Below are 20563 nucleotides of genomic sequence, written 5' to 3'. Positions count from 1 at the left end.
TGTGTGCGCATGAGCGATGCTGTCTGCTGTGCATCCTCTAACTCAGAAATTCAGAGTAAAATGTATGTGACTTGGAAAGTGCAAAGATATGTCCTGCACTAATAAACACCTTCAAGGCCCATAAGAACAGTGTGCAACCATGCAAACATTGCGGTGCGTGCCTTAATCTGTCCCAACTACATCCACATGTCTGTCGTTTGTATGCCTAATCCTCACGTTTGGCATAAGTGCTCATTTCTGATTAATTCAGGTTCGCATATTGTGAAGTTTTCATCAGATGTAGTGATCAAATGAGAATATGACAAAAGTATGTGTACGATATTGTCAGTAAAGCAGGACTTTATAAAATGTGCAGTAACTGACGAATAGTGCACCGAGTGTATGAAGAATGCATTGGGTGTATCGGAGTTAATCACTAAAAAGCAGTATTCTGCGTTGTGCTGGTGCAGGAGGGTTCTGTGTATTTTGTCATGTCTTCCGCACACATATTAACTCGGGAAACAGACGTTTTCAAGCTCTGCTCTTCGTGCTCTAACCCAGACACTTTTCGAGGTAATGTATTCATTGAGTAAATGAAAAAGAAACGCAGACTGCTTATTCACCAGTGCAGTTAACAGGATCTTGCAATCACCCTGTATCCATTCTGTGCCTGCACTCTGGCACATAACTTGTTCACTACACGGCACAGTATGGGTGCAGCAATAACGCACAGCAGTAAAACTGCATCCATGTCGAACTTCATTCAGGAGCTGCCCTCATGCATGCTACCCATCACTGCCCCCACAGCGGGCATTCACTCTCAGACCATACTGGGTCTGAGGCTGGGTAGCCTCGGAGACGCCTACTCCAGAAAGCACTTCAAGGCCACACCAAAGGTATAGTGAATCCAAGTAAAAGGCGGGGCCTCCGGAACCAGTTATTCTATCACTTGCCCTATTTCACAGTGACGTCATTCGCATGTGCCGTAGCATCCCATAGTATGTGGTTCTCCAAAGTCGGTCCTGGTGGGTGGAATCCATGCAAGACTTTTAAGATAACTACATTTATTTAAATGGGGATTTGCTATAAATCTGGCATGGATCCGGTTGTCCAGAGAACCCTGCCTTAGTGGGTATGTCCCACTTCCCATGGGCTTTGTTACGATATAGCAGCTTGGAGTTGATGTTGATGTATGTACTGGTATGCTGCCTAGGTCAGATAAGAGAAATACATGCAAGGGAGAACAGACAAATTATATATTAGTGAGCACAATTAGGCACCCGAGTTGCTCGTTGAAACCTTGTATTCTTGTTTCTTTGTTCAAAGATTCACACCTAGCATGTTTCACCCCTTTGTGGCACGCATCCCTGGGCCTTTCTCAAGAGTTGTTGTTAAATTCGTGATAAAAGGGTGTGTAATCAAAGAGCCAGATACTGCGGTCTTTGCTTTCCAGAAAACTTTAGTCCATTTGCCACTTGAAGTGGAGCGTTAAAAACTGTGGGGTATATTCTCAAGAACGTGTGATAACTACTGCAAGAGTAGCGTAATGCAGCTTCAACATCGCAGCCTATCGCGGGAAAATTACGCCGCGTCTGCCAAGTATTCACAACACAGCGGTACCATATGATAGTCACCAAATAACTTGTCAAATGGCCGAGAAAAAATCAATGCCACGCCGCAAGAATGTGAAACGCGAATGCCAAAAAAGCTGCAATGAGGCCAATCGCGATACAAAAAGCCGCAAAAACCAGCGGCAGACCAGCAAATCCCACGCGTCTGGTGGGAAAGTGCACTATAAAAGCAACAAAAACACACCAGAAAGAATCCAAAGTGCGTAGCAACATGGATGCACCCTGACCCAGCGCAGAGGCCAACGTGAACCTCACAAGCCCCACAGACCACAAGCAAGGAACAACGGGGTCGGAGAAGGCCAAGGAGAAGAGGGAGAGGAACACGGGGTGCAGACCGCAGGAAAACAAGACCAGCGTCACGGACGTGACAGTACACTACCAGCAACTGACCCACAATCAGACTTTCCAGAATGCAGACAGAGTGTCGACGAGGCCAATGGAAGAGGCCAAGAGGCGCTGGCATGACATGGAAACCTAAACCAGGCACAAAGCCGCTGCCTACAGGAATGCAGCAACGGCGACAGGAGGTGGGAATCCTGCGCCACAGGAGGAGCTGGAGGAAATGGGGGCCAGTCATCAGTGTGGAGACCGTGCAAGGAGGTGAGAGTCCGGACACAGCTCGATAAGACCTGACACAACAACAACAACAGGATGAGGATCTAAAAGGGACTGGGGGGACGGGGGGAGATGGGCACAGTGGCACACATGCGCAATGATGTGTAGCACACTGCACAGCCACAAATACCCAGGGACATGTCCCCCATCCCCGTGGCACACTGCAGCACACACACATAGCAATCACAGCACATCACATGACAATGTGGCACAAAGTGCAACACCGACACTGCAGAACAGGGGACACAACTGGGTCTGCCCATGCGCACAAACAGGCCAATCACATTGGACAGAGCAGGGATCTGTGAGATGCATATGTTCGGGTACAACCTCACATCCGTCATGTAGTCCAAATGTCCACTGTCGCAACTCAAATTGCCTGCACCGCCCAAACAGTCATGATGTACATTGTCACACAGTCTGCATGTCTACAAGAACAATGCGCCAACATAAATGTCAACACAATGTGAACATGCATCTCTCCTCCACATTGCAGAGGGACAAACAACACCTCCAGCAGGTCACACCATGCAACCCATCAGTGATGCCGGAGACGACCACCACACATTCGACACTGACGCCCTACAACAGACCATGGACATCCCACGCAATCCACCACCAGGACCAGGGCAGACAAGCTACTTAGAGGAGAACCCAGCCCCTCCAACAGACCACACAGCATGAAGCACCCATAGGCACGGCTGGCACACAACACTTCACCGAGCCACACATGGCACACCAATGCCAGGTGTCAGAACGTCAAAAGGAGGTGGCCCAACAGGTGCAGGTGTGGTCCGAATCCATGGAAGGCCAACTAGAACATATACGTGGGTGTCCATTACCCTTCAGGGACCACCTACACCCCACTTAGGAGACCCACACTGCAGATGCACATTCCCAGTACAGAATCACGCCCAGGGGCACGCACATATCAGTCACACACCCACGTTGGCTCTGCGTACGACTGCCCAGTCCACTTCCCTTACGAATTGAGTGTGTGATGACAAAGCTACATGTCCAAGCACAAACCCGCTGCCTGTGGTGACATGTCTGCATCCGCTGTATACAGCACAATGTAATGTCGTAGGGCCCAGGGCCCTCATGCATGCAACAAGACCACAGGGACACATGCAGATATTATGTCAAACTGGCTACGGGCACGTGCGCCCGGCCCCTTTATTAGCAGGGCCACATGTACAGTGACGCCTGTGCTGGATGTGTGTGGGGTGAGTGCAAGCCAGCCCTCAGGGAGTTGTTGGTGCTGGCTACAAACAGTGAACACAATGAATACGAAAACAGACAACACCAGCATTACAGGGACAACAACTGCGGAGCATCATGGAGGTAGCTTGAGCAAGTCCAGAGGGCACACAATGAGCAAACAGAAGTGTCCGTAAGTTGCAGTGCGCTGAGTCTGGGGCACCAGAGCTGAGTGCGCTCAAGTGAAGAGAATGTCTATGATTCTGTCCCTTCGGGACCCACATGATGCAGCTGTAGTGGGGGGTGTCGCACCTGCATCATCTTCCTCATCGTCGTCCCAGGTCTTCCAGACCGCCTGAGGTGACACTGCTGCGTGAACACACCAGAGTACATAACCAATACAGTAATGGAGGATGATTCGTGGTGCACTGAGTCAGTGGCACCTGGAGTGCTGAGCAGGGTATCAGGCCGATGATGGCATCCACAACAGGTGTGAGCAACTCCGTAAGTCTGTCAGGACCACCGTTTCGACTCTGGCAGATGGCAGTTGGAGGTGGTCCTTGCGGTGGTGGTGTGTGCCTCCTGCGGTGATGTGACGTCCGGGCCGGTCTGGACTCAATTCCATGTGTGGGCCCTGGTGGGCCGCAGTTGAGGTCAGAGGCTGCGGACAGCGCAGGGCCACAGACACATGGCGTTGATGACTCCAAGACCATCGCCTCAGAGGCCATCCAATATCTCAGAAGAAGGGGTCCGGGACCTAACCAGCACAGAGTTAGTGGCCCCGGATGCACTGCGGCAGACACAGGCACCCAGCCACAGGATGGTGACTTGCGGTGCAGTCAGATGGGCCATGCGACCTGAGCGGGTTGCAATCAATGGCCGAGGTGTATGTCGTGGAGGGTTGCGGGGGACAGTGGAAGGTGTCCTCCAGGGCATGATGCAGAGGGTGGAAGCTGTCCGGAAGCAGCAAATGGAGGAGTGTACGGCATCGTTTTCGCCACAAAGTCAGTATCACCGACATGATGGCGACGACAACCCCAAGTCCATGGACTCAGTCGCCACCAAAGTCCAACCAGAAAGTGTCCATGGATCTTGGGGAATAGACAGAGTGGCACTGGGGCTGAAAGGGGATGCAGTCTGCATTGAGGTCTGTACAATGACATCAAGTCAGCCATAAATAAATCAAGGCTGAATTCAAATTTGTGTGTGACCTATTCGACCGCAGTGTAGGCCAGGGCTGGGGGCAGCGGTTAGCAAGGGCCCACAGCCATGTGTTGTTGTCTTGCGATGCACAGAGTTAGTGACACCAGGGCAGTTGTCGGTAGTGTCCGATCACCTCCGTAACGATAATCCTTTTTTTCCTCCTGCCTGAACCGCGTCTTCCTCTTACGCCTCTCCTTACGTGCAATGATTCTTACTCTGCCCTTGAATGATCGATGTTCAGTTCCAATTCTGTGGCCTACTCGAACGCAGCGTAGGCCGGGAGCAGTAGTCCGTGTGGGCCCACAGCCACGTGTCGTTGGGATACTATGCACATTGTTGCTGCCACCTGAGCGAAGGGAGTACAGTGAAGTAGAATCTTTATTATTGTGCGTACATGGACAATGTATGATCAAGACTCAGTTCCAAATGTGTGACCTACTTGTCCGTAGTGTATGCCGAAGGCAGTGGTGAGCAGGGGACAACAGACATGTGTCATAAGAATGCCATGCACAGAGTTGGTGGCACCACCTCGAAGGGAGTACACTGATATATGATCTGCAATGAACAAATGCACTCTGCCATCGTGTAATCAAGACTCAGTTCCACATGTGTGACCTACTTGACTGTGGTGTAGGCCGGAGGCGGCAGTAGAGTACGTCAACAAGAAAGGAATAAGGCGGACATGTGTCATGGAGGCCGTGATGGTCTGGGGAGGCTGCCAAGGTCGTGGTCCTCGGGCTTGGAGCTTGCACCGGCACGTGGTGGGCCCTCCTTGACACACGCCTGTGTCGGCAGGTGATCAGTGTGGCCTTGCAGCGCAGGGGTGGGCCGGACGGGTTGGGGTCCAGCGGGCCGGGGTACGGCAGGTGCACAGGATCGCAGGCAACTCCGCTCAGGAGGACGGCTTCGGCCTCGTGGCGGGGTGAGAGGCACTGCCCTGGCAGAGACGTTGGGTTTTCCCGGAAGAGGGCCATGCCCAAGGCTACGTGCTTTTTATTCACACCCTTACACTAGGCTGGCATATGCCAGGCCATCCCACTCCACTCACACTCACGGGGGTCATCACAGGCAACATTTTCGTGAACTCCCCCACTGGATGGGGTAACATGGTTGTGTCCACTGTCCATTACACTCCATACACCAGAGGTGTACGTCGCCATGAACATGGGTGTGTTCTGCATACTGCGGTCTGTCTGGCACATCTCCGCAACTCTTGGCATTGTGTCCTTACCCAATCATGGTTCTCCTGCATCCTTCACACATGCCTGGTTGCCACCTCTCCCCACATTCAGCTATTGTGTGGCTGAGGTGCCATGCGTTGATGGCTCATGTTCACGGCTTGCCCAGGTTACCATTGTAAGTTGTTCTGTCGTGTGTGATGGCTGGGCATGTTGTTTTGCATGTTGTTTGTGATTTTGTGACGGTGCATTGCCAGAATTGTGAGTTGCACGGTTGTGGAGCTGAGATGAGTGGGGTGTTCATTTGGAACTTGCCAAGGAGCTGTGCATTTCCCTGGGTGCCATCCTGGGAATGCTGGTTGATGATGGACTGTCGGAGGATGAAGGACTCATGCACACTGGCTGGTAATTTGGAGGTGACATTGGTGGAGGTTCCACGGTGTTCGGATGTTGCCTGCACATTGATGTGAGACGTGTGCTTTCTGTTGCGGTGATTGTGTGCTGTGTCACCAGGGGGCACAGGCATGACATGTGTGCTGTGGATTGCCCCCAACACGTGCGTGCCTCCAACTATGGCATATGGTCCTTGCTTGGTCTCCACCGGATCCTGCGCATTGTGTTGGACGTATAGGGACTGGGGTACCAGGGTGATGGTGATGTCCAGGACTGGTGTGAGGGACTTGGGTGTGGCTGGCTGTGAGACTCCTCCGACTCTGGCGGGTGTTGGTTGGGGGGTACCAGGGGCCAACAGGTGCAGCACAGCCAGCAGCTTTGTATGGGGTGGGATGTTGGTTGTCCGCTGTGTTGGTGCCGTCGGCCTGTTGGGCGATGATGGTCAGGATGCGCAGGATGGTTGTCCTTTTGAGCCTGTAGTGGACAATGACATTGTCAGGTGTTGGGTCTGTGAGGCTGGTGCATTTCCTGGGGGTCTGTTGTCTTTGTCTGCGCTGCCTCTGTGGTGGTCGGGGGGAGGGTGTTCCGGGTGGGGGTTAGGGTCCTGGGGTGATGGCGGTGGGTGTTGTGGCCCTCTTGGGTGTCCGGGCCGCATGATCAGTGGCTCCATGGCATCTGTTGCCCTTTCGATGTAGCTCTGGGCTGGGTTCCCTTTTGTGGTGCAGGCTGCCGTCCGACTTTGCACCAGGTCAGAGCAGGTGTTAGTTTCCTGCTGCTAACGCGCCTTATCGCATGTTTTGAGATCTTATCGCCGATCTGGCTGGTCGTTGAGAATGTTGAGGTGTGGTGTTGTCGCGGCTTTTGGCACAGGAACGCCTACTCTGCATCTCATTAGCGATAGTTGCGGGGGTCGTCTGTGGCGATGTTTTTTGCGGCTGCTATCGAGGGTAAACTGGTGCTGTGGGCTGTTTACACCAGCTTGTGATTGGGGCGATAAATTTATCGCAACTTTGGCTGCGATAATGTGCCGTTAACTCGGCGATGGCTCCTTGTGAATATGCCCCCGTGTTCGATAACGAAACGTAATTTGCTGAAGATATGGTAATCTGGAACATATGTTAAAACTCAAACTTCATGGATGTGAAAAGTATTGAATATGTATGACAACTGGCTCATTTTAAACCCTAATGTCATGTTAGCTGGCTTCTGTGATCTTTTGACGCAAAACGCATTTCTGGAAAATTATTATTAATACATATTTCTTCTATGTCCACATTATAAAGGAGGCTCATGACTCTTGCGTCACTGGAGATGCAGTTAACTGCCCTTATTTTGTTCCTACTAAACTAGGTACATTGAAAAGGAATTCCATTTGGGGTCTTGAAAAACAATAGCAATTTCAAGAAAACACGGTTAGTTCCACGGCATAGATAAGAGTGAAAATGAAATGAATACGAAAGGATAATATTTAATTAAATTCATTAATTAAATTGATTATAAGCGAAACATGGAAATCTTAATAAAGCAACAACGGGATAAATGTCACGTGCAGAAACAGACGTGTTGTTTATCAGCGCCACATTAAAACACGAGAATGCTTGGCAGGCAGAGAAAATGTTATGGATTACAAATGTTAATGTCAGAACTGATTCAATTGTGGGTTATTGTAATAAGATGGTACATCAACAAACAGTTCATGGATAAAAGAGATACCGTCTTGTAATATAGTGAGTCGTAAAAGCACTCCTTCCCTTTCGAGAAGTTTAATCCTCTAATATGTGAACATTGCTTCAGGGGGCTATCAGGTGGAAAAAAAAAACATTCTCCTCACAGCAATCTGGATAGCAGGTCAGCTATGTTCCAGGAAGAGCATTTATTTTTTAATTATGAGTAGTGGTCGCATTTAGGCTACTTTTTCTTCTCCCCTTAGTTTTTCTTTGGTTGGTTAGGAATAGTTCCTGCTTCTCGACAGGGTTGGACAGAATGGAGAAACAGATTGATATCTATGGGGAGAAATACCTCAGTCTTGATATGGGCTGCAGGTGAGTTCCCACAAAGGTAACATTTTTACTTGGTACATTTGGTTCAATTGACAGACTTCTCTCAGAAAACGTGTATTTACAGTATTTTGGCAGCACCAAAATTGTTTAAAGCTAAGAGAAATAAATCAGATATAATTACTACATCAATTTAGTAAATAGAAGAACAATGTACTGAATAAAATGACTACAAACTATTACAGGGATTAGGAGTTAGGAATTTGTAACGAAAAAATCAAAAACATCTTTAGAAACAATGGCGAAGTGAAAAGTCGATGTTAGTCTATGGGGTGCTAGTCATTGGGTCCAAAGTACCTTTTACCGCCGACCATGATGGAGCAAAGGTTGAGTAAAACCTTAGAGGTTTGTCCTGGTCAGCAATTTTACTTTATGACTTATGTTGCTTTTCCAGAAACTAAAACCATCCATCTGGGTAAGACAAGATGCTGGAGGCTAAAAAGTTTCCACAAAGCGATGTATGTCGATTTTGAAGTCCCACTGAAGCCTTGAACTTTGGTGCACAGAAGATCAGAGTGGGATGAACTTAAAATTGTAGCTGCCAACTTTGTTCTACCACTAGATCACTTTGCATCTTTTAAAACGCTCCTGTCCTATATGTTTGAACTTAGTCACATGAGTGGAGCTTAAAATGTTTAAGTATAAACTAGAGAGCTGGGCAGGGTTCCAAAAGGACAGATACCTGGTTTGGGCAGCCCTAATGGAGCCATGAAGTTTACTACAAAAACCTCAGAGTCGAATTAACTAGCTAGTCTTGTCTTTGTCAGGGACACTAGGCACCTAGTCCTTGTGTTTTGGAAGTTGACAAAATTCCTACGTTCTCAATACTTGAATGAAACTGTAGGATGTGTTTTAATGACACAAACCACGTACCCAGGCAGAAATTTCATGCATTAGTTGAAGAATTGAGCATAAGACGCCCAGGAATTTAAATAGAATTAGCTAGATCTCACAACAAATAGTTTGCTGGTTTACTCTCTGAAACAACCGGATTAACCAATTCTAAATGGAGAATGTGCCTAAAGATAAACAGAAAGATAGAAGACTTCTGTAACTAGTTCACTATGGAATTGTTGCCCGCCTTCTAGAGACACAATTGGAAAGAGTGGTCTCCTAGTCTGTAAGAAGTCTGCCTCCAGCATTTTGTTCAAGGAAAAGTGGCTTCATTCTTCTGCTGATCCACAAGGTTAAAGGGGGTTAAGGTGTTGCCAGAGAATCAGCTCCCCCTGTACAACATGACTCCTAAACCTGGAGGGTGCACAAAGATGATGTTGCTTGGTATCATGAAACTCAGTAGATCAGTTGATGTTGGAGGTTTCATGTTGCTGTGGTATTTTAGCTCAATTTCGTTCCATTGCTGGGATAGGAATGGAGACTGAGGAGCCAGATTTGAACATCTGAGGATTTTCTTCAAGTTACTACCAGTGTGAGAACCTATACCTAAACTATGAATTGTGTGAAAAATGTCCAGCCAGGGACCATTTGAACTGTGGGGAAAATGTCCAGTCAGGGATCAGTGGCTACCGTAAAAACCTTATTGAAAAGAGATTAATCCAGTAGCATCAATTGCCAATATTTTTCTATTCGATATGTTGTGCGCATGTCAAAGCTACAATCTGAGCATGCTATCATTGTATTTCATCTCAGAATTTCCTCTATTGGACACAGTCTTCAGGTTTGCTCTGCTGGAGGCATTTTTCTTCCAGAACCGAAGGTATAAACTTTAGCAGGATAAGCCACTAAGTTATATACAGCCACATTCCCGCACAGGTGAACCATAAAACTAGACCTTTGGTTAAACCTTAGACAACCACATGGACAATTGTCATTTCTTCAGATTTTTTAAAAGCTCGTATATGACGACACTGAATTTCTTTTCTTACATTTTCCTATGGGGTATAAGTATTCTCTTTGTAATTTTCAATAATTATATCCAAGTTTCTTTATTTTTGTAACAATTTTCTGAATGTGTTTGACTTAGCTAATAACTTTGTTTGGACATTTTAATATACTTACTTAACTGTAATTTGCTTGGCTAGTAGTTTCACATATATCACATGTATTTTCAATTTAGAAGACGGACATGCTTGAGACAACAGCCCAAAGGAGGATTAGAGATCTCTTATAGAAACCATTTTTTTCATTCGGTGGATAGATTTTTAGAGGTCTCAGTCACAGTTCATATTAAAACTGTGCCCTTGACCTTCAGCAGCCTTACACTTCCATTCCCATACAGTGTCCACTGGACTTCACTTAGGCCTTAGTCAGGAATGGCTATTTCATATTTGCAAGAAATTAGGTTACTGGTTGAGGGGGGTGAGACCCTACTCAAACATCAACCATAATCCTTGTCAGGGTGAAATCACAAGCAAACCCCAAACTAACTTGTGCTCAGCCCTCTAGTAGCTTGGCATACAGCAGTCAGGCTTAATTTAGAGGCAATGTCTAAAGTGTGCAACACTTCAAATAGTAATACAGTGAAAACGCCACACAAGAAAGATCCCACACCAATTTGGAAAAATAGAGCACATTTTATTAATAAATCAAGACAAAAGCAACAACAATTTAATTAGTAGAACCGGAAATAAGCAAGTTTGAAAATTTCAGTGAAAAAAGAGCCAAAAAGCACGAAGTGCCAACTGTGGATATCTGGTCACCCTAGACCGGAAAAAAGTCACAAGTTCAGTCTGACCGCGATGGAGCACAAGCCCGCTGTAGGGACCCATTTAGGTCTGCTGAACAAGAGCAACTTACATCCTGGTTGTGGAGCATTGTGAGGTCCCACGTCAAGGATGTGTCGGCAGACGATGCGAGGTCCTTGTTGGAGAGGCGTTGCGCAGCGTCAGTTCTTGAGAGCTGCAAGGCTGCGATGCAAGGTCCTGCATTGTCATTGAGGTTTTTGTTGATGAGAAGCTTGCATTGCGAGGACCTGCGTCGGGGATGAGTCGCTCAGCAGCAGTTATGATGAGGCTTTGGGCTGCGATGACGATGCAAACTCTGTGTGACAGAAAGGTACACTCAGCAGAGGTGATGAGCTGGTTCTGCTCAGGGTTTCACCACACAGCAAGAGGAGAAGCATTGATTCTGCTGGGTCAACAGGTGGGCTGGCAGAGCAACTTCAGGCCAACTTCCAAGGCTCCAGGATTGGGTTGGCACAACCTTGCAGGGTAGGATTCACAGTTGCAGAGTGCAGGTGCTGGTTACAAGAGACAAGCCCTTGGAGTCACTCTGGTGGTCCTGGGTGCAGGTTGCAGGTCCAGTCCTTCTCACACAGGCAAGAAGGCAGAAGGTCAGCAGAGCATCAGTCCTTCAAGGCAGCAGTCCAGACGAATATCAGCCCCTTCAACAGCACAGCAGTCCTTCTTCCTGGCAGTCTTCCACAGGTCCAAATGTGTACTGAAGGCCTGGCGTCTGAAGTCCAATATTAATACCTGATGACCACTTTGAAGTAGAGGAAGCTTCTAGATGCTTCACCTCCCTGAGTTGTCAGGCAAACCTCTTCTACCCTGTCCTGGCCCCACCTGTCTGGGGTCACAATAGACTACTGACAACCCTTTGTGAGACTGCTCAGGCAGAGCCTTTGTGATGTGAAAGTGTGGTACGTGACAGCTCTCCCCCTCATTAAAACTCTGAGTGGCCCATCCTGCCAACACCTTCTGTCCCTTTGTCTCACTGTCTGGGAGCAATACACAAAGCTACACCTAGTCATGTGAATCAGGATACAGGCAGCAGACACCAAATTGTTGGAACAGGAAAATGCTAACTTTCTATCTACTTGGGTGCGCGATGGATGCACCTTTTGGATGGAACTTTTGATATGAGCCGTGACTCGGGACGGACACGGTGTTGTTCGCACGCATATTAGAATATAGATGTTCACATAAAATGTTTGAAAAAGGTTAAGGGAAGGAGTGCACTCACAAATCTAAACTTTTCTTGCATCGCAATTTATCGTCCCAACGCGAGTTTTGCACCCCATGAGTGTCGTATATGAATTAAGCACAAAACAAATAGAATTAATTTTCACTTTGGAGACAGTGAAACAATGAAAGATCTTGAGTGGACTTTATGGATGTAACAACTGATTTCCAACGAACAATATTTGATTAGAGTGGCAACTAAACTGTGCGTTGGGATGGTTTTTGAGCAACGATTAATTTCATTGGACTGATTCACGGCGTGAACTGTTATTATAATGAAGATTTTGGAAGACAACATATCATTTTAACAATTCTGTTGGTTTTTGATTTTGATAGTCGTGGGCTCATAGGGGGGTGGAGGGTGAGTGTTTATGGTTAAGTTTTGGTTTTGTGACTGACAGGGGAGGGTATTGTGGGATTTGTAGTTTGTAGCATAATTTCATATTGCAGCACAGTGATAGGATAATTCAGTCACATGGTGATCATTAATTAGTGAGTTACTGCGATTGGGGGAGCACAATTTAAATATTGTATTGAGTGGAAGGAAGAAGGCAGATGGATTGTTGAACATGAAGGGAAGTGCAATTAAGCGAGGTTTCAAAAGGTGAGGCGGGGTAGAAGGGTGTTTTCTTTAATGAATTTTTCTGCACGTGAGTAGAGCACGAGTTCATGTCGTTTTTAGTATAAGCACTTTTGGTTTGTATGGAATGGAGACCCACTTTGAAAACACGGGGGTCAGGTAATGATTACTTTGGGGTAGGGAGGGGTCAAGGTTAAGAAGGGTGGGGGTTTTGGATTATTTACGTTTTTTCAAACAAAGCTGGGTTTTATGACACGTCCGTTTAGTTGCTGTTTTTCCATCTGTTACAGAGACCCCTGAAGAAGAGCGTTCAAGCTCGAAATGCATTGGGCAATTTTTTTTAAAAGTCTGCTTTGAAGCATGATTGACCTCATGTGCTGCTGTGATAAGCCAGGATGGGCAACTGTTGAATAAAAGTGATCTGGTACAATCACGCTGTCTCCGGAGTGAATAAATAAGCTTGAAGATGGATGAAATAAGGATTGGTACAATTATTGGTGTACATGAAGAATTGACAACTTGGGAAGAAGTGGTTCACTTTTCAGAAATGTTTCTCTACATAAACACAGTGCGACAGTTGGGTGCGCGATGGATGCACCTTTTGGATGGATCTTTTGATATGAGCCATGACTCGGGACGGACACGGTGTTGTTCGCACGCACATTAGAATATAGATGTTCACGTAAAATGTTTGGAAAAGGTTAAGGGAAGGAGTGCACTCGCAAATCTAAACTTTCTAAAAGTGGCATTTTCAGAATTGTTATAAAAAATCTGACTTTACCATTAAAGATGGCTTTTAATTACAATTCTTAAGATACAAAACTCAACCAACTTATCTACCTTCTCCCAATCGGAAGTTGCACCTTATTACATTTAATATGGTAATTCAAATGTTATCCTATGGCTGAGGGAGGCCTTGCTACAGTGGAAAACGAGTTTAAGAGTTTTTCACTACTAGGATACTACTAGGATGTGTGAAACTTAAACGTATATGTCCTACTTTACACTGTACCCTCTAGGTTGTTCAGGGCCTACCCTAGGAGTGACTTATATGTACTATAAAAGAAGGTTTGGGTGGGCAAGAGCTTTATTTAGGCAGTTAGAACTGCTCGTTTAAAACTGCACACAGGTTGTAATGACAGGTCTGAGACATGTTTAAAGGGCTACTTAAGTGGTTTCAGAAGCGGCTCGTGGAGGGAGTGCGGCAGGGCGGTGGGGTGGGGCGATCAAGGGGCAGGGTGGGGGGTAGTAAACTCCGGCTCACGGCCGACCGGAGTAATGTAAGTAAATAAATAAATAAAATGAATTTAATTGCGCGCGCTGAAACGCATTTGGCGTTTCAGCACGCAATGAAATTCATTTTATTTATCTATTTATTTACATTACTCCAGTCAGCCGTGAGCCGGAGTTTACTACCTCCCACCCTACACCTCCCTCACCCCGCCCCACCGCCCCGTGGCACTCCCTCCACAAGCCGCTACTAAGTGGTTGGCGCAATGAGTGCTGCAGGCCCACTTCTAGCATTTAATATTCATGCCCTAGGCACATGTAGTACCACTTTACTGGGGACTTAAAACTAAAATAAATATACCTATTGGGTGTAAGCCAATTCTACCATGTTTAGAGGAGACAGCACAAACACTTTAGCACTGGTTAGCAGTAGTAAAGTTCACAGAGCCCTAAAGGCCAACAAAAATGGTTTCAGAAAACAGAAGAATGACAGCAAAAAGTTTGGGGATTACTCTGCTGTAAGGCCCAAGTCCAACAATATTTATGAAATTAGGAGGTTTGTTGAAAGAATTCTTTTTATTTAGTGTTAGTCGGACCATCTTTTAGGGAAGCACTTTCACAAATGTCATCAACTTGTTTATACTGACCTGAACCATCGAGCACTATATGTGTTCTTTTCAAGTCAAACATTATGTAACTAAAACTCAGCATTAAAGACAGCATCACATTTACATTATTATGTCACGGGGGACTTTACCAAACCCCTTCCAGATTACTACTCAAAGTCACAGAGAATAGTGTTTAGTTCTACTGATTGTAAAAACATTGGCCAAAGTTTAATATTTAAAATGTCCTTGTTCATTGTATATGTTCCATCATCTAGACACACAGGGGCATATTTACAATAACTGGCGCATCCCTGCATATCAGCAGGGATGCGCCAGTTATTGTGCGCCACAGTTCCGCCACCATGGATGCACCGCATTTACAATGCGGTGCACCGTGGGGCAAAAACGGCACAGATGCGTGACGCATCTGTGCCGTAAAAGTGGTGCATTGCTGGAGTTGCGTCACAAGCGCGACGCAGCTCCAGCAATGCTCTGCGGGGCCCAATCTTGCTAATGCTGAGTCAATCCTTACGCCTGCTTCAGGCAGGCGCAGGGTTTTGACGCAGCATGGGTCTAAAAGTGACTGAGTGAAATCTTGTAGATTTCACTCAGCCACTTTTAGGAGGCGTTCCTGCGCTGGAACGCCTACATGTGGTGCAGGGCTTTACAACGTGACGCATCTCCCAGATGCGTCACATTGTAAGTACCCCGCACCATGGCACAGGATTTGCGCCGCCGCTGCGTCTCAAAAGTGACGCAACGGCGGCGTAAATGAGGCGCAAGGGGCTTGTAAATCTGCCCCACAGTGTTTGGAGAATCCGTTGCTATTGGTGTAAGTAAGCCTTTTTTCAAGCAGGTATTATAAACTGCCCTAAAACAAAGCCGATAACCAGTGATAGTTCCACAAACACCAATGAAACAGTAGTTAATGCAAATAGGATGGTCATCATAACGCATTCCAGTGTATGTGCATTGACACAGAAAACCTCCCGAGGCTCTCCCATTACTCTAGGAAATTCATGGTGCCAGAAAGAAATTCACATTAGGGTTTTGAAAAGGAATGACAAGCCAATGAAATATGTCTGACTCTAAAATTGTAGAGTATGACATTTTGGGCCTAGGACTATTCAAAAGTATCTTACAGAGTTCTGTTCTTGATCTTGCCTACTGGCCCAAGAACCCCTTTGGCATTCAAGTTTTAGGCAAAAAGCTTCATTATTTCTAATATCCATTATTTCTTTTTGGTACAAGATTAAGAGGGAGCAAGTATTAATTTTAATACAGTTTTGCCAAATTGATTTACCTTTTCTTCTCTGGTAGCTCCTCCTCCTTCCCCCATACTGCTGTCGCGCGGCTGCATCTCCAGCACTGTGCGGAAGAGCTTCTCAGAGGTCTGGGTTAGGAATCCAATCTCAGCATTTGGGTGAAGTCCATACAGATATGGAGACTCGGCGGGCAGCGCGTCATCCAGATACTGCAAGCACAGAGAAGATGCAATGGGACTTCGCAAACAATGAATCACAAACGTTCGCACTAGCCCCACCAATCACTGCCATCAGTAGGCAACGCCAATAGAGGACTGGGCTTGCATGCAAGATCTGCAACGGCGCCTCGTGCTCAAGAACTTACATCAGAATCCGATTAAACTGATAAAATGTGACAGACATAATATCATTACTTAAATGAAGAACATGATTGGATTTTTTTGCAACCATTACCACATTTGATTAACAACATATCTGCCCGGCTGGCACGCTCCGCGTTCCCAGCATGAATTAAACAGTCCCAATGATTCTCAATGCGGTGTTTCTGAATTGATGAGTGCGGTATAGCATTCGGTTATTTATCATTATAAATGGGCCGGGCCTACAGTATGGGCCAGAGACGGATAAGGAGATCAGTTAATGTCGTCAATAATTGAATCTGCAGACCGCTGCTCTCTCTGATGGGATCGGCCGCAGCAGCGGGCAGAATACCAAGCAGCCGCCCTGCACATACATCTCCTTTACATCTCTTTCCCTTCTCCTTTCACACTCCTGCCCACACCCGTTGCATAGAATAGAATCCCCTCTGAAGCACAACGACCTCTGGAGCCACAGCTCTCAAACACCGTAATAATGGCGACCAGGCACCCTGGCAGGAGAGGAACGGTTTGAAGGCAGTGACGTCACGACACGGGGAGACCTGCTTGTAACAGGACATTCAAAGTACGCAGAAATGGATCATCCTGAAAGGACAGAAACATTCCAAGCTTTGCAAATGAAGTCCTATGTCCTCAGGTTTGAATCTTTCAGGGTGCGTTCATCATCCATTGTCGCATCTGCTGAAAACTGTTTCAATACTGTTGCCTTAAAGCATTTAATTAAACACTGTGCAGGAGTCTGTGCATATTTTACTTTGTTTTCAGAACTTGGACTGAGGGATAGTGGATTGCTGTAGAGCGCTCAGGTCCATATGCTGGAGTGGTACAGCAAGCATTCAAGAACACTGGCAAAGCAGGTGATGAATACAGCTCTAAGGCAGGCGGGTCACGTGGGTACAGTAGGGAAGCTGATTGGTGCAGGAGGAAGAGGATGTGGGCATAAAATGATTGAGAAGACTTGAGTGGCGTAAAGTGGATGTGCTTGTAGTGGCTTCCGAGGCTAAGTGGGATGTTCCTCAAGCAGCAATGCACACTGTGAATATGAGAGGTTCTGACGTGCAAATGAGGGTCCAGTGTCACGGGCAAAAATGGAGGGAGGAGCGGCAACACAGGAATCCTGTAAAAGGCAGCTTTAAAACACATTTTTTCTGAGTGGCGTTAACAAGCGGGAATGTAAACACCTGCAGTGAAGCAGGAAGTGCCTCAGAGTTCTTCCCCGAGCCCGACACTTTTTAGTCTCTATATGCGTCTTCTAGCAAACATTGTTGAGAGATATGGCCTCTCCATTGTGTCTTATGCTGATGACACACACTTAATAGTCACCCTGTCCCAAAACTCCTTCGATCCGGCAGTACAATTCCGGTCATGTTTAACTGAGGTAGCAGATTGGATGAGTCTCAGTTGCCTCAGATTGAATGCAGGTAAAACCGAGGTTCTGGTCCTAGGTTAATAACTGGCTATTGGGTCCACAGCATGTTGGCCAGACACCTTCAATCAATCAATCAAAGACATTTATAGAGCGCACTACATACCCGTAGGGTCTCAAGGCGCTTAGGGGGGGGGGGGGGTGCCGTTACTGCTCGAACAGCCAGGTCTTGAGCTTCTTCCTGAAGGAGAGGTGGTCTTGGGTCAGGCGCAGGTCGGTCGGGAGGGAGTTCCAGGTCTTGGCGGCCAGGTAGGAGAAGGACCTTCCTCCTGTTGTCGCTCTACGGATGCGTGGGACGGCGGCGAGGGCGTGGCTGGTTGATCGGAGGTGGCGTTTGGGAGCGTAGAAGTTGATTCGGTTGTTGAGGTAGCTCGGGCCTTGATCGTGTAGGGCTTTGTGTGCGTGGGTGAGGAGACGGAAGGTGATTCTTTTGTTGACGGGGAGCCAATGCAGGTCTCTCAGGTGTCCGGAGATGTGGCTGTTACGTGGGATGTCGAGGATGAGTCTGGCTGAGGCGTTCTGGATCCGCTGGAGTCTCTTCTGGAGCTTGGCGGTGGTTCCGGCGTAGAGGGCGTTGCCGTAGTCCAGTCGGCTGGTGACGAGGGCCTGGGTGACGGTCTTCCTGGTCTCCGTGGGGATCCACCAGAAGATCTTCCGTAGCATGCGCAGGATGTTGAAGCACGCCGAGGAGACGGCGTTGACTTGCTTGGTCATGGAGAGGGAGGAGTCCAGGATGAAGCCCAGGTTGCGTGCGTGGTTAGTCGGCTTGGGTGCGGTGCCCAGGGCGGGGGGCCACCAGGAGTCGTCCCAGGCGGTGGGCGTGGAGCCCAGGATGAGGACCTCCGTCTTGTCTGAGTTCAGTTTCAGACGGCTGGTCGTCATCCACTCGGCTACTTCCTTCATCCCTTCGTGCAGGTTGGCTCTGGCGGCGGTGTGGTCGTTGGTCAGGGAGAGGATCAGCTGGGTGTCGTCGGCGTAGGAGATTATGTTGAGGTTGTGTTGGCGTGCGATGGCCGCGAGGGGGCTCATGTAGACGTTGAAGAGGGTAGGGCTCAGCGAGGATCCTTGTGGGACGCCGCAGATGACTTCGGTGGCTTCTGACTTGTACGGTGGTAGGCGGACTATCTGTGTTCTTCCGTCGAGGAAGGAGACGATCCATTCCAGTGCCTTCTCCTGGATTCCGACGTTGCTGAGGCGGTGCACTAGGGTGCGGTGGCAGACAGTGTCGAAGGCCGCGGAGAGGTCTAGGAGGATGAGGGCCGCTGTTTCTCCGTTGTCCATCAGGGCTCGTATGTCGTCGGTGGCGGCGATGAGGGCGGTCTCGGTGCTGTGGTTGGCTCGGAAGCCGGACTGCGAGGGGTCGAGGGATCCGTTCGTCTCGAGGAAGGCGGCCAGCTGTTTGTTGACGGTCTTCTCGATGACTTTGGCTGGAAACGGGAGGAGCGAGATTGGGCGGGAATTCTTGAGTTCGGTGGGGTCTGCTGTAGGTTTCTTGAGAAGAGCGCTGAGTTCGGCGTGCTTCCAGCTCTCGGGGAAGGTGGCGGTGTCGAAGGAGGTGTTAATGATGTCCCGCAGGTGGGGTGTGATGACAGCGTCGGCCTTGTTGAAGACGTGGTGCGGGCAGGGGTCGGTCGGCGATCCGGAGTGGACGGAGTTCATCATGCGGACGGTGTCTTCGGTGCTGATCGGAGTCCAGGCTCGGAGGGCGGCGGTGGGCGGCGTGGCTGTGGTCGTGGCGTGTGTCGGTTGGGTGCTGAAGCTGTTGTGTATGTCCGCGATCTTGTTGTGGAAGTAGGAGGCGAGGGAGTTGCAGAGGTCTTGCGAAGGGGTGATGTCGTTGTTTCCGGCGTTGGGGTTGGAGAGCTCTTTCACGATGTTGAAGAGTTCCTTGCAGTTGTGTGCGTTGTTGTCCAGCCGGTCCTTGAATGCAGTTTTCTTGGCGGCGCGTATCAGTTGGTGGTGCTTCCGGGTGGCGAGTTTGAGGGTGGTCTTGTTGTCCGGTGTAGGTTCCTTTCTCCAGACTTTCTCGAGGGCTCGGCAGTTCTTCTTGGAGCTCTTGAGTTCGTCGGTGAACCATGGGGCTTTCTTGCTGCCGGGTCTGCTGGGCGGGGTCCTCAGCGGGGCGAGTTCGTCCGCGCAGTTGCTGATCCACTTCGTGAGGTTGTCGGCGGCCTGGCTGGGGTTCGCTGAGCTGGCAGGAGGGTGCTGGCTCAGGGAAGCGGCGAGCTGGTCGGCTGTGATCTTGTTCCAGCTTCTACGGGCAGCCTGTTGCTGGTGGTGGTGGATCGTCGTTCTTTCGAAGGTGAAGTGTACGCAGCTGTGGTCCGTCCAGTGGAGTTCTGTGGCGTGGCTGAAGGCGATGTCTTTGCTGGATGAGAAGACGGCGTCGAGTGTGTGTCCGGCGAGGTGGGTGGGGGTGCTCACCAGTTGCTTCAGCCCAAGGTTGGCGAGGTTGTCGAGCAGGGTGCTGGTGTTGCGGTCGTTGTTGTTCTCCAGGTGGAAGTTGAGGTCCCCCAGGAGGATGTAGTCGGCGGAGGGGAGGGCATGCGGGCTGACGAAGTCGGCGATGTCCTCGCTGAATTGAGTGCGTGGTCCCGGGGGTCGGTAGATCAGGGTGCCTCTGAGGGTGGTCTTCGGGTCGGTGTGGATCTGGAAGTGCAGGTGTTCGGCGGTGGTTAGGGTGTTGTCGGTGCTAGTCGTGATTCGGATGGTGTTCCTGTGGATGATGGCGATGCCTCCTCCCATCTGGTTGGCGGTGCGGTCCCTCCGGGTGATCTTGTAGCCCTCTGGGATGGCGATGGCGATGTCGGGTGCTGAAGAGGCGTTCATCCAGGTCTCCGTGATGAAGGCAACGTCAGGGGTTGTGGCGTCTAGGAGGTTCCAGAGTTCGGTGGCGTGTCT

At 48.6% G+C, this 20563-nt stretch overlaps 1 protein-coding gene across 1 annotated transcript in view; it reads right to left on the bottom strand.

The window, feature by feature from the left end:
• The window catches only part of DNAH9 (dynein axonemal heavy chain 9), a 1479259-nt gene that overhangs the window by 255986 nt on the left and 1202710 nt on the right, over nucleotides 1-20563 (bottom strand). The window contains exon 66 of the mRNA XM_085616775.1: nucleotides 15898-16068. Coding sequence (XP_085472901.1) covers nucleotides 15898-16068 — 171 coding nt within the window. The remainder of the gene's footprint in view (nucleotides 1-15897; nucleotides 16069-20563) is intronic.

Source organism: Triturus cristatus, chromosome 7 (genome assembly GCF_964204655.1).
Source record: "Triturus cristatus chromosome 7, aTriCri1.1, whole genome shotgun sequence".
Classification (NCBI taxonomy): domain Eukaryota; kingdom Metazoa; phylum Chordata; class Amphibia; order Caudata; family Salamandridae; genus Triturus; species Triturus cristatus.
This window is presented reverse-complemented; position numbering and strand designations above follow the sequence as displayed.